Source organism: Sus scrofa, chromosome 9 (genome assembly GCF_000003025.6).
Source record: "Sus scrofa isolate TJ Tabasco breed Duroc chromosome 9, Sscrofa11.1, whole genome shotgun sequence".
NCBI classification, from domain to species: domain Eukaryota; kingdom Metazoa; phylum Chordata; class Mammalia; order Artiodactyla; family Suidae; genus Sus; species Sus scrofa.
In genome coordinates, this window is record NC_010451.4 from 63,801,781 (window position 1) to 63,816,790 (window position 15,010).

Genomic DNA, 15,010 nt, shown 5'->3' on the forward strand with positions numbered 1-15,010 from the left:
AAGGCCTAAATGTAAGACCAGATACTATAAACTCCTAGAGGAAAACATAGGCAGAACACTCTTCAACATAAATCACAGCAACATTTTGTTTGATCCACCTCCTAGAATAATGACTATAGAAACAAAAATAAACCAATGGGACCTAATTAAACTCAAAAGCTTTTGTACAGCGAAAGAAACCATTTAAAAAATGAAAATACAATCCACAGAATGGGAGAAAATCTTTACAAATGGTGCAACAGTCAAGGGCCTAACCCCCAATATATATATACCATTTCACATCTTTTAATTTCAGCAAAAAAAAAAAAAAAAAAGAGTCTGAAAATACCAAGTACCAGACGGAATGAAGGTCAAGGAGAATTAACCATTGTTAGAGGGAGTATAAATTGGTACAAACACTTTGGAGCACAATTTATCAACATCTAGCAAAGTTGAAAATATGAATATGTTATAATCTAGCCATACCACAGTGAGGCATGTGTCCTAGAAAAACTCTTGCACAGGTGCACAATAAATACAAGAATGTATTGTTTGTAATAGAAAATAATTGAAATAATCTGAATATTCATCAATGGAGAACTAAATAAACCATGGTATATTTATATCAAGGAATTCTCCACATGAGGAGAATAAATGAAATAAAGTTGCTTAGATTTAGAAAAACATGGATCTCATAAGGATAACATCAAACCAAAAAAAAGCAGTTTCACAAAAATATATATGGCATGATAAATGAAATTATGTAATTTTTATTCATGCATATGCAATAAAATTATAAATGTACAAAAATATAAATAATAAATTCAACAGACTGGTTTCCTTAGGCAGACATGGAAAAGGATAAAATCAGAGAGGATACAAAAGGGCTTCAACTGGCTGGTGAGTACGTGAGTATGAGTTGTTATACCTTCGTAATTTTGTAATACATTTATAAATGTTAAAAATAAAATTACATCTTTATCTTTAAAAATAAAACTACATCTTGTAGTGTAGCAGGGATTAAAGGAGAAGCTGTCTCAAAAAGTTAGAGTATACACAGATTTCAGCAATGAAGAACAGCTATGCCAACAAAGACATTATCTCACACAAAGGTCATCAGCAATAGTGTTGGCAAGATGAGGAGACAGAACAGAAGAAAATAAATATATTTTTCTGGACTGATATAGAAACCTAGGAAACTATTAAAAATAGCTGAAAATAATGAAAGTCTTTCAGCTATGACAAGCTAACTTGTATTGGTTCAATGTTTCCACTGATAACAACTAGAAAAATGTATAAAACATTAACTTTTTTAGTGAGGCAAATAAAGTGTTTATTAAGAGAGAAGATAGGTATTGAGAAAACACAGGCAGGTTCTGGTAGCAGGTAGAGGGAGTAGGGGAGAGAGAGACAGAGATAGATGGTGAGGAAGAGCAAAACATTTTAAAAAAAAAGTTTTTTTTGAAGTATCAGAGAGCTACCAAGGCAGCAAGAACCAAGATCTTAGAAGAAGGAAAAAACCACTGAGGGTATGCCAATCAGCTTCACTATTTGCTTGAGGCAGGTACCATTTAGAAATCAGAAGCTGAGAGGCTGAATTTTTGGAAATCCCAAAGAGTGAGGGAGGCCAAAATTCAACTTATAGGAGAAAGGGAGGTTGACAAGTACTTCAGGCCATTTATTGGGATTCCTAAAGTCTTAGAGTCAGCCAGATTCATTCTAACTGCCTTCCAGAGTAACCTAGAGAAATAATCTATTCATCTGGTAGTAAAACTGATGAAAAATGAATACAAAGAGAATATTTTAAGACCAGTCAGAAGAGTAAAAAAGGATATATTGCCTACAAAGGAACAACAATAAGACCAACCACTGACTTCTCAATTGAAATGATGGAAGTCAAAAGAAATAAAATAATCTCTTCTAAGTGCTGGGGAAAATACACCACCAATCTAGGATTCTGTACCTTTTCAAAATATTTTTCAAAAAAGAAAATAACAGGAGTTCCTGTGTGGCTCGGTGGTTAACGAATCTGACTAGGAAGCATGAGGTTGCAGGTTCGATCCCTGGCCTTGCTCAATGGGTTAAGGATCTGGTGTTGCCACGAGCTGTGGTGTAGGTCACAGAAGTGGCTGGGGTCCCACGTTGCTGTGGCTCTGGTGTAGGCCAGCAGCTGTAGCTCCAATTGGACCCCTAGCCTGGGAATCTTCATATGCCAGGGTGCAGCCATAGAAAAGACAAAAAAAAAAAAAAAAAAAAAAAAGAAGAAGAAGAAGATAACATAATTCATACTCAAAAGAATTTTTAAAAAAAGACTGCGATAGCAACAAACCCACACTGAAGGAAAAATATAGAGTATTTTGGGCAAATGAAAATGATTCTAGGTGGAAGCATGGAAATACTAAGGAATGAAAATGTAAATGTGTGCAAATTTTTGATTGTATGAAGTTTTTGATTGTATGAAGCAACAACCAAAACATCTTGTGAGGTGTTAAACATGTGAAGAATTAAATATGCATGACAATAGTATTACAAAAAGTGTGAGGATAACAAATGAATTTAGAGTGATGTGTAGACCTTTTACGTCTTGGAAATGGTAAAAATATAAATAAATTTAAGAAGCTAAGAATGCATATTGTAATCCCTAGGGAAACTCCTAAAAGAAGAGTAAAATATAACTTAACAAACAAGCTAATTGTGGGGGAAGTATAAACATATTTTATTAATCAAAAATAAGCACACATTCTGTTGTACAGCAGAAATTATTATAACCCTGTAAATTAACTATACCTCAATTTAAAAAAGAAAAACAGGAGTTCCCGTTGTGGCACAGTGGTTAACGAATTCGACTAGGAACCATGAGGTTGCGGGTTCGGTCCCTGCCCTTGCTCAGTGGGTTAACGATCCGGCTTGGCCGTGAGCTGTGGTGTAGGTTGCAGACGCGGCTCGGATCCCGCGTTGCTGTGGCTCTGGCGTAGGCCGGTGGCTACAGCTCCGATTCAACCCCTAGCCTGGGAATCTCCACATGCCGCGGGAGCGGCCCAAGAAATAGCAACAACAACAACAACAACAACAACAACAACAACAAAAAAGACAAAAAAAAAAAAAAAAGAAAAACAGAAGCACAAAAGGAGACAAATTAAAACAGGTGGGACAAAATAGAATATAAATAAGAGAATAAATGTAAATAGATCAAATACTCCAATTAAAGATACAAATTGTCAGACTATATTTTTCAAAAGGAATAGCTATATTTTTCAAAAAAAATAACACTTTTTTTGCAAAAAGGCTAAGCTTGGGGAATGGAAAAAAAGTAATGTGGGAAGTAAGATTAAAAAGAATACTGGGATATGCATAAACTATGAGAATGAACATACCATTCTATAGACTTATGAATTTTATTCTGTTAATTATAATTCATTCTAGAGGAAAATGCTGCTGCTCCCAGTCTCTATGCTGCAAGGTGATGAGCAGAAAATGAGGTAGAATAAGCCCGGCTGTTACCTAGATCTCATTTAATTACCTTGATTAATGTCCCACAACATACTCCTCTCCCTACACCTGCCTCATCTAAGCTTAGGGCATAGAGGTAATTTGATGTAGTGATTAAGATGTAATTTAATGTAATTTAGGTATAATTTGATGTAGTGCCCTGTGGAGTTAGATGGCCCAGGGATTCAAAGCTCTCCTTGAGTGATTCTCAGCATTTTACTTAATTTTTTGGTGTATCAGCTTTCTCATAAAAATGCAGCTAACAAAAAAAGTGTGGTTAAAATTTATTCTCTCATAGGATTGTTGGGACAATCAATCAAGTTAATCTCTGTAAAACTTAGACAATGCTTGGTAAATAAGCAGCACTATATAAATGACAGGTATAATAGAGCCTCTCAAGCCTCCCCTAGTAAGGATATTTCCCATATCTGCTCCAGCCTTTTCCCATGTGTTCTGGGCTATGGATTCTTGTTTGTCAACATAATCTCATCAAAATTACATTTTCCAGAAATGTCATCAAAATCTGGTCCACAAATAGGAAAAGCCTTCTTAGTTACAGCATCAAAAGTACAAGCAAGAAAAGAAAAAGAAAAATAGATAAATTGTACTTCATCAAAATTAAAATGTATGTACTTCAAAGGTAAACATTAATAAAGTTAAAAGACAACCCATAGAATGGGAGAAAATATTTGCAAACCATGTATGTGATAAGGGATTTATATCTAAAATACGTAAAAAATTCTCACAACTGAAAAATAAAAAGATGAAAGGGGATAAAGAATCTGAATTGATACTTCTCAAAGAAGATATACAAATGGCAAAGTACATTAAGACAATTGATATCATTAGGAAAGCACAAATCAAAACCACAATGAGATACCACTTCACATCTACTACGATAGTTAAAACCAAAAAAACAGGTAATAATGGCACTGGAGAGGATATGGAGAAATTGGAATCTTCATAAATTGCTGGTAGAAATGTAAAATATTATGGCTCCTTTGGAAACAGTTTAGCAATTCTTCAAAATTCTAGATAAAGGAGTTCCCATTGTGGCTTAGTAGGTTAAGAACCCAACATAGTGTCTGTGAGGATGCAAGTTCAATCCCTGGTCTCGCTCAGTGTGTTAAGGATCCAGCATTGCTGCAGCATAGTTCACAGATATGGCTCAGATCTGGTGTTGCTGTGACTGTGGTGTGAGCCTGCAGCTACAGCTCTAATTTGACCCCTAGACTGGGAATTTCCATATGCCACAGATACGGCCATTAAAAAAAAAAAAAGCTAAAGTATCACATGCCCCAGCAATCCTACTCCTAGATATATATCTAAGAGAAAAGAAAATATATGTCCACACAAAAATTTACACATTAATCCAAGTAGTAGCATTATCCATAATATCCAAAAAGTGGAAACAACCCATACATCTATCAGTGGATGAATGGATAAAAAATTAAGTGTGGTATCCATACAGTGGAATATTATTCAGCAATAAAAATGAATGAGGAGTTCCTGTTGTGGCTCAGAGGAAATGAATCTGACTGGTATCCATGAGGACACAGGTTCAATCCCTGGGCTCAATCAGTGGGTTAAGGATCTGGCATTGTCATGAGCTGTGGTGTAGGTCACAGACCCAGCTCGGATCTGGCATTGCTGTGGCTGTGGCGCAGGCCGGCAGCTACAGCTCCAATTCTACCCCTAGCCTGGGAACCTCTATATCCCATGGGTGCAGCCCTAAAAAGACAAAAGACAAAAAAAAAAATTAATGAAATACTGATGCATGCTACAACACAGTGAACCTTAAAACATTATGCTAAGTGAAAGAAGCCATTCACACCAAAGAAATACAGATTGTATGATTCCATTTTTACTAAATGTTCAGAATCAGCAAATTTATAGCAACAAAAAGCAAATTAGTGGTTGCCTAGAACCTGGGGATGGGAGCCATGTGGAGGGATATTGGGGAGTGATTGCTATTGGGTACAGGAGATCTTTAGGGGGTGATGAAAATGTTCTAAAACTGATTGTGGTAATGGTTGCACAACTCTGTGAATATACTAAAAAAAACCCAAAACACTGAATTAAGAGGTTGAGTGGTTAAACCATGTGGTTGCTAAGGGGGAGGAAGAGGGAGGGGATGGATTGGGAGCTTGGGGTCAATGGGGATGTAGACTATTGCCTTTGGAATGTTTTAGCAATGAGATCCTGCTATGTAGCACAGGGAACTATGTCTAGTCACTTATGATGGAACATGATAATGTGAGAAAAAAGAATCTATACATGTATGTGTAACTGGGTCACCATGCTGTACAGCAGGAAATTGACAGATCGCTGTAAGCCAGCTATAATGGGAAAAATAAAAAACATTATATTAAAAAGCAAAAAATTAATTAATTAACTAAATTCAATAAATTAATTACATAGCATAAGAATTATATTCTAATAAAACTTCCAAAATCTGGTTCAAAGAGCATTTCCTTTCCTCAAACCTGTCATGTATTTATTCCTTTGTATAATTTTCCTACCACTTTAATTAGATTTTGGGAAGGGTAGTAAATATGCTTACTCAATTCACTTGCTTGATCCAGAAGCTCCAGGAGGATTATTTTAAAAGAAAATTGCCACAGAAAATGTAGAGCACATAGCAATTATGTGACTGTATGCAACACACAGGAGATACAGAGGAGTTCATCCAAACAATAAATCTGCATCACAGTCAAGGGCTAATAAGACTAGCTTATAGTCAAGGGATAATAAGACTAGTTTAGCTGGTTATTTATATAATGGTCTAAAGCAGCTTAATGAGAAAACTTGTCCTTCTGGCTCTGTGCTTCCTGTTCTCAGGGAGTGAGACATGGTTTTAGGAAGAATTTTTCTGTTGAACTATACAATGAAAAGTAAAATGTAAAGAGAAAGAAATACTGGGGCTGATATATACATTGTTCTCATGGAGTATTTGTACAGAGCTTAGTGCCTTCCAGAAGTGGCTCAGGGGTGACTCCAGCACCCCAGCCATAAGGATAGACACAAAATATCCACAGCTTTCCATTTTCCTACAGTAACCAGCACACTTTCAAATCCAGTCTAAAGTCTTCTCAGCAGCTTTGTTCCTACCATTGATAATGTGAATTACAACTGATAATGACAAAATCCAGGATCTCCAACCTAAAACCTTGCAATGAGGACAATTTACTTCACTCTCACATCCTACTTAGGTATTCTAGCCTCTGTTTGAATACTTACAGCGATAGGGAATTTATTACCTCATGAAACATCTCAGTTTGTATTCGTACAGCATTGTTGCCCAGAAACTTCTTCCTTACACTGAGGCAAACGGCTTTTCTGTAACATTCACAAGTTTGATCCTGAATAGATTTTTTGTGTCTACCCAAAATAGACTAAATCTTTTCATACAACAGCCTTTTTTGAGAGTAATTAACATATATACTTTTCAAAATATATCCTCTGGGCTAAACATCAAAATTTCTTCAGTGGCTCATTATATGACAAGGTTTTAAAAAGCTCATTAACAAAATATAGTTGATTTACAATGTATTAGTTTCTGGTATACAGCAAAGTGTTCTTTTCCATATTCTTTTCCACTATGGTTTATTAAAGATATTGAATATAGTTCCCTGTGCCATACAGTAGGATCTTGTTGTTTTATCAATTTTATAACATTGTAAATCAACTATACTTCAAATAAATAAATAGTAACCACAAAAAAGAAGCTCATTATTATCTGTTATTCTTTTTTTTTTTTTTTTTTTTGTCTTTTTGTCTTTTCTGGGGTCGCACCCACTGCATATGGAGTTTCCTAGGCCAGAGGTCCAATCAGATCTGTAGTTGCGGCCTATGCCACAGCCACAGCAATGCCAGATCCAAGTCTATGACCTACACCACAGCTTACTGCAACGCCAGATCCTTAACCCACTGAGCAAGGCCAAGGATCGAACCCCAAACCTCATTGTTTGTAGTCGGTTTTGTTAACCACTGACCCATTACAGGAACTCCTATCCAGTTATTCTTACATTTCCTAGGTTTTTTTTTTTTAAAAAAAAAAAAAAGAGTTCCTGTCGTGGCTCAGCAGAAATGAATCTGACTAGTAACCATAAGGACGCAGGTTCAGTCCCTAGCCTTCCTCAGTGAGTTAAGGATCTGGCATTGCCGTGAGCTGTGGTGTAGGTCGCAGACGAGGCTCGGATCTGGTATTGCTGTGGCTGTGGCATAGGCCGGCAACTACAGCTTCAACTCAGCCCCTAACCTGGGAACCTCCACATGCCATAGGTGTGGCCATAAAAAAATAAAACAAACAAACAAAAAAACTTCCTAGTAGCCAAGGCAACCTCGTTTCCAAATCCAAAAAATAAGGATGGATAATAATGTTATAATCCTGAACTAGTGATTCACCAAGTGAATGTAAAAGTATTTTTACACTAAAACGCTTTGTAAAAATAAAATACTATTAGAAAATATCTTTTTCCTAGAAGGCAACTTGCCAAAACATAGTAGAAACTTATAATTCAAACATGATCTAAGGAACAGCAGCTCTGGAATCATCTGTAATCGTGTTAGAAATGAAGACTCTCAGATCCATCCCATATCTATTAAATCCACATCTGTATTCTAATAAAATCTCCAAGTGTTTCATGCATTAAAGTTTGAGGAGCACTGTAGATTTTCAAATGTGCCTAGACTTTCCTTCAGCAATTCCCCTTTCATGTTTTTATCCTGAGAATATGATGTGGTTAAGCATGGAAGAGATGTGCATAAATAGTGTTCATTATAACATTTTCATAATAGCAAAAACTTTGAAGTAATCTAAAGGTTCACTAATAGAAAATTGGCCGGGTGCTTTATGGCTGATTTGTGGATATACCCATTCTCCTCAGGAGGCTTATTGGTCTTTGGCAGACCTAAGTTATCATTTGCCAATCAGGGATGTCTGTGGAGCAAGCTTCTCAGCTAATGATGCCAAAAAAAAAAAAAAAAAAAAAAAAGGCCTGCTCCTAAGTCATCTGCTAGGAGAGAAACAGACCACCTGCCCAAGAGGTCAGTCATTACCCAAGGGTTCAATTGGTTTAAAGAATGCTAGCATATCTTGAGTGTTTTGTTTGTAAATAATACAATTAATTTTGTTTGTAATAATGTAATTATTACATGCAGGATTTTTACTGAGATCATAATTAACTCAAAAAGGGATAGTGAAGATATAACTGGAGAAATGTTTACAGATTAGTTACAAAATGTGTGACCCATATATAAATGATGTAGCTTATCTTTTTTTTTCCTTAATTAAGAAATGTTTCCAGCTTTTTTGTTCCTTAGTCATTGACCATTGCCAGTGAAGTAATTTTACTCTTGTTATGAAGTTGCTGTATTTATAGGACAGAGAAAAACCTATCATGACCAAATTCAATTTGGGAAATTTCAGGAAAATGATGTTTCCTAAATACCTTATTTTAGGATATCAAACTACACTTCATGTCTCCATTCCAGAGCTTACTTCTCTGCTTTATTTTTCTCCACAGCACCTGCCACCATCTACTCTACTTGTTTATTTTGTTTTATTGATTGATTCTCTGACTCCCTCCACTAGAAAGCAAGCTCCGTAAAGGAAAGGAGTTATTGTCTCTTTTGTTCATTGCTGTGTCTACACAGCATTTAGAAAGTGTCTGGCACCTAGGAGGTGTTCAACAATGTTTGTTGAATGGTTTGTATTAAAAAAATTTTTTTCAATGTCCTTAGATCCATTTGTCTTTCTGATTGGAGGACAAAATCCTTTACCTGCATCATTTAGACTATACAGATTACACAAAGACTTTATAGCCTCTTGATTTAGTCTTCCTCATTAATGGCAGTGCTAGTAACTCAGATTGTAAGCCAAGGTTAAGTTATTCAGTTCTATATCAAAGCAAAAAGAGGGCAATGGACAGGAAGATATTAGAAGTTCCACTAGATTCATCCTAGCCAGCATGTATGCAAGCAGAAAAATCAGATGATGTATGGGTCTGGATAGGGTAAGGAATATAGGAATAGATAAACACAGTAAGCTAAGGTCTAGAGGTCATCAAGTCTAAGAAAGCCAGGCCAGAACAGGCATGTAAATTCTATGAGATCATTCATCCAGTCATGGTGATACGCCAGAAATAGTTCCCAAGAATTAGAAATTAGTGTTTGTTAGATGAAAAGTTAATCCATCAACAAATGGAATTCATGCAGCCACTTAAAAAAAAAAAAAGAAAGAAAGAAAAAGAAAAAATTCTATGGGAGTTCCCTGGTAACTCAATGAATTAAGGATCCCACATTGTCACCACCACTGTGGCTAGGGTCACTGCTGTGGCAAGGGTTTGATCCCTGGCCTGAGAACTTCTCCATGCTGCAGGTGCAGGAAAAAAAAAAAAAAAACTGCTATAGACATAAAGCTATTGCAGAAATTGTAAAGTGAAAAATCAAGTTGGAAATTATACTTTCTAGTTTTGTTTGTATGTCTGTATACACATATAAAGAAGGATATACAAAAATGTCATCCGTAGTTATAGTGATGTCTGTATGGTGGGATAAAGGATAATTTTAATTTCTTTTTATCTGTCCATAGTTGCTAACTTGTTAATGAACATTGGTTACATCCATTATAGAAAGGACGTATGATATATGTGTATGTGTACAATATTTTTAACTGTAAAGACATTCTATGATTACCCTGGACCTCAGAACACAAGGCCCTTAATTAATTTCAGGACTCTTAACAAAGACCTTGGAATTTCAGCTGACAGAATGCCAGAGGAAGAATGAGAGCTCCTCCCATTTCTCACAGCCTCCTCCAAGTATTAAACTGCTTCCAACTGCCTCCCAGCACACAACCAACACACGAAACTACTGTCAGAGAAGGCACTAAAGGGCAAAAACTGAGGTAAGGATGCTAGGTGGGGAAAGCAGGTGAAAAGAAAAAGCTCAGCACTCTGAAGAATGTAACTGAAGATTTGGCTCAAATCCCTACTACTATGTTATTGAATGTGTTGGCTTTGTTAAATGGTTGCTTTTAAATGTTAAGTCAAGGCATAGTAAACAAGGTTTGCAGCAAGGTTCATGACACAACTTAGCTTCTTTCAAGGGAAAGAGGAAACTGGGATTTGACTGGTAAGGCATTTTATTCAATCAGTGCTGCTTATTAAATTACTACTGCTACCACATTTAAAGCCAATTTCTGTCCACACTTTAAGGATTCTCTTACCTTTTGCCTCAGTGAAGCAGCATTAATTGATCAACTCCTTGACAAGATACCATGGCAAAGAAGGTGGCAGTGATTGGAGCTGGAGTCAGTGGCCTGATCTCTCTGAAGTGCTGCGTGGATGAGGGACTTGAACCCACCTGCTTTGAGCAGACTGAAGATATTGGAGGGCTGTGGCGCTTCAAAGTGAGTGAGAACTTCTTGTTTCTTTAGCAGGTTGTGCTGCTCTTGTAGGGCGAATCATACTACTGGTGTGCCTTATCGAGGGATTTCCAAAGCAGCTTTGATAAGATTTATCTCACACTGCTATAAAGAAATGCAGAAACAGGCTAGTGTTCCCAGATCATTACCATCCTCACCCAGGTGGCCAACTCAGGCTGTAAAGAACATTTTCTTATAGATCCAGCAATTGCCTTGCAGCCCAAACTTTTTTGTTATTCTCAAAGCAAAACACTGATATTAGAGAGCATTTTACAAAAATAGAAGTGATAGGCATTCTATTTAGGACACCACTTCTAACCACTGAAAACTTGTTTTTTTAGAGAGTGAGCTCTTATTGTTGTTGACTTTTTTTTCTGACAAACCATGTTTGTTTGCTTGGCTTTCTGATGACCTTCAAGTGTAACTCTAGGAACTTTTTAAGTATATTATTAAATATATTTTATTCATCAAATTTATTCTATGGGCCAAATCCAAATATTGATAATGCTAGCCCCTTTGGAATTTGTATAAAAATTAAAAATATAAAAAGATAGACAGCTGTAAAGATTTATAATAATTTCATCCCATAATCCTTTAAGTAAGTAACTAGCTTGCCACCTCCTAGCTTAGAGTAGTGGACAAGTTATTTACATTCCTGTGCCTTAGCATTCTCAGCTGTATAATGAGAATAATTATAGAAAAGAATGATTATCTCATAGTTCTATTTTGAAGGTGAGGGGAAAGAATTCATGTAAAGAACTGAGAGTACAATGAATATTAGCTACAATAACTCTATCTATATTTTATAGAAAATGAAACGGAAACTGAGGGAGGTTAAGAGACTTGGTCATGGTGATACAGGAATTGACTTTTAAACCTGGGTCTCTATGACTCCCAAGCAGCCCAGCCCCTACTTATAACCCTAACTTTCATTCTTGCTCAAAAAGATTAAAACAAAATTTCATCTAAGAACTCTATGATTATGTATCAGGCATATCCAAGTGAGAAGTTAAAACAGGTGGGAACACTCCAGACAGATGTGAAAGATGTGAGTGCATAAAAGCAGACTTTCATATCAGCAGGAACCAACCAAATGGCTCTCCCTACAAGCTGACCATTCGGGAGGTGGCAAGAACATCTAGTATATGTGCTTTCCTAGCACAAACAGAATCTCATGCCAAAAGAAATTTTCTAACTTTAGGTTTCCTAAATGTATATAATTATAAGACACACTTAGAGGGTTTCTTAAAGATACAGATTCTTGAACATCAGCCCAGACTTCCTGAATCAAAATCTTCTGAGAAACAGAAATCTGTTTTTAACAAGAGTCCCATGTGAATTCTATGATGAGATGAGTTTGACAAACATTGCTCAAATTCCAAAAAAAAAAAAAAAAATCTGTTTATTCAACCATTTAAGCACACTCCTAGCTAATGATGGAGAAGTTGATCCTTATATGAACAAACAACTTTGCCAAGAGGAAATTGGTAAAACAGCTTTAATCACATTCATTCCTTACAAAGAACTGATCATTAGAATCATAATAGCTTTACCTAAGAAGGCAATGTGACTAAATGGTCATTCCTGTCTTAAACAAAGATGTGTTATTTTGTTCACTCTGGATTCACATAGAGATTTCATTTGGGATCTTCCCCCACCCCCTCACCAGGTAGATTTTTTTCACCTAAGGAAGAAACATGAAATTTCAACTAATTCTGTTTAATGATAAATTTGTCATTACTTTGTTTTATTACCTGATTTTGGATTTAATATTGAAGAGCTAAATGACCCTTATTTTAATTATCATTAACCTGGAAGCAGAAGAGTAAGAATTATTTTGGGATGATCTGTCAAAAGTATGGCTTGGTGGGTTGAAGGGTACAAGATGGCAGTGTAGGAAGATTCTGAACTCACAACAAATCCATAGCTACATATGGATTTCCCTCTGTGAAGTATCTGAAAATAAGCTGAATAGCTCCTCCTCAACAAAATTTAAGGGGGCCACATTTAGATGGGTAGGAGAGATAGAGATGCGATCTTGCCACAAACTCTACCCTTGGCAATGCAATCCACAAGTGGGAGGGGTCTCATGAATAGAGAGATTCTCTCTGAAGAGCAAGGGGTTTATGCCTTGTATCAGGCTCCCCAGCCCTTGAGACCTGCACTGGAGAGATGAGCCTCCAAAATGTCTGGCTTTGAAAACTAAAAGGGTTTGCATCCAAAGGAACTTTAGACCTATAAGGAAAAGAGATTCTGCTCTTAAAGGACTCGCACATAGACTCACTCATCCTAGGACCCCACACAAAAACAGCAGTTTGGGAAGTGCCTAGAATATTTGTGAAAAAGATTAAATTACTGGTCTTGGAGAACTTTTTTGGACTATCAATGGAGATGGAGGCACTGGTGAGCACCATCTTTATATTCTCCCTACCTTGCTAGCACCAGCACTAGCAGGCACTATTTTTGCACTCTTCCTCTTACTGCTAGCACTGGTTGATGTGCCCTGCCCCTGCACTGCTTTCTTGGTCCTACCAAAGATAGCCAAGCAAGTACCCTGTCCCCAAGCCACTCCCAGCGCCCCACCAAAACTGGTAGGCATGTACAAACAACACAGTGGCTGCCACTAGAGTGCCTGGCTCTGGAGGCCAGTACAGGGATTGTGTTCTGCAATACCCACCCCCACCCCAGTCTAAAAAAAGAAAATCAGAGAGAGAGAGAGTTCTTGGCACCTCAACAACTGGAACCTATTTTTTTTAAATCAGACTACAATCAGGAAGGCTTGAGAGACAACCAAGAGTTGAATGATAAATGGCAAAGTTAAATGATAAGTTTCATCTTTTACACAAGGCCACTGCTTCGATACTAGGAGAGATAGCTGTTTCACCTAATACATAGATACAAACACAGAGAGCCTAGCAAAATGAGGAGATAGAGGAATATGCTCCATATGAAAGAACAATAAAAACCTCAGAAAAAATCTTCATGAAACAGAGATAAATAATTTATATAAAAAGAATTAAAGGTAAAGGTCATAAAGATGCCAACTGAAATCAGGAAAAGAATGAACACAGAAAGAACTTCAGCAAAGGGATAGAAGATGTACAAAATTGCAAAAGAGAAGTCACAGAATTGAAGAATACAATAACTAAACTAAAAAATACACTAGAGAGTTCAGCAGCAGACTAGATGAAGTAAACAAAAAATTAATGATCTGGGGGACAGGGCTGTGGAACTCACCAAAACAGATCAGCAAAAAGAAAAAGAATTTAAAGAGTGAAGATGGCTTAAGGGACCTATGGGACAATATCAAATGGAGTAACATTTGCATTATAGAGGTCCCAGGAGAAGAGAGAGAGAAAGGCACAGAATACTTACTTGAAGAAATAATGGCTGAAAATATCCCTAACCTGAAGAAGGAAACAGTCATCTATCAGAATGGCTATCATCAAAAACAAAAACAAAAAACAAGCCAAAAAAACCCCACAAATAATAAATGTTGGTTGTTTGTGGAGGATGTGGAGAAAACACTTGTATACTTAGAATGAAAATTGATATAGCCACTGTGGAAAACAGTATAGAAGTTTCACAAAAAAACTAGAAATAGAATTACCATATGACCCAGCAATTCCATTCCTGGGTATTTATCTGAAAAACAAAGCAAAAATAAAAACACTAATTCAAAAAGACACATGCACCCCAATGTTCATAGCAGTGCTATTTACAATTGCGAAGATATGGAAGCAATCTAAGTATCCACCAACAGATGAATGGATAAATAATATGTGTGTGTGTGTGTGTGTGTGTGAGAGAGAGAGAGAGAGAGAGAGGAAGAGGCACAACAGAATATTATTCAGCCATAAAAAGAATAAAATCTTGTCATTTGCAGAGATATGGATGGACTCAGAAGGTATTAGGCTAAGAGAAATGTCAGACAGAGAAAAACACTGCATGCCATCACTTACATGCAGAAACTAAAAAATAAAACAAAATAGTGAATATAACAAACAAATAAGTTTACAGATATAGAGAACTAGTAGTTACCACTGGGGTGGCATAAGGGGAAGAAAGGGTAGGGATTGAGGCGTTCCCATCAAGGCTCAGTGGTTAACAAAC

At 36.6% G+C, this 15,010-nt stretch overlaps 1 protein-coding gene across 5 annotated transcripts in view; it reads left to right on the plus strand.

The window, feature by feature from the left end:
• Positions 10,236 to 15,010, plus strand: part of FMO2 (flavin containing monooxygenase 2) — a 45,593-nt gene continuing 40,818 nt past the window's right edge. For all 5 annotated transcript variants that reach the window (XM_021063190.1, XM_021063191.1, XM_021063189.1 and 2 more), the window contains exons 1-2: positions 10,236 to 10,378; positions 10,712 to 10,882. In XM_021063190.1, the coding sequence (XP_020918849.1) occupies positions 10,751 to 10,882 (132 nt within the window). In that variant the 5' untranslated portion in view covers positions 10,236 to 10,378; positions 10,712 to 10,750. The remainder of the gene's footprint in view (positions 10,379 to 10,711; positions 10,883 to 15,010) is intronic.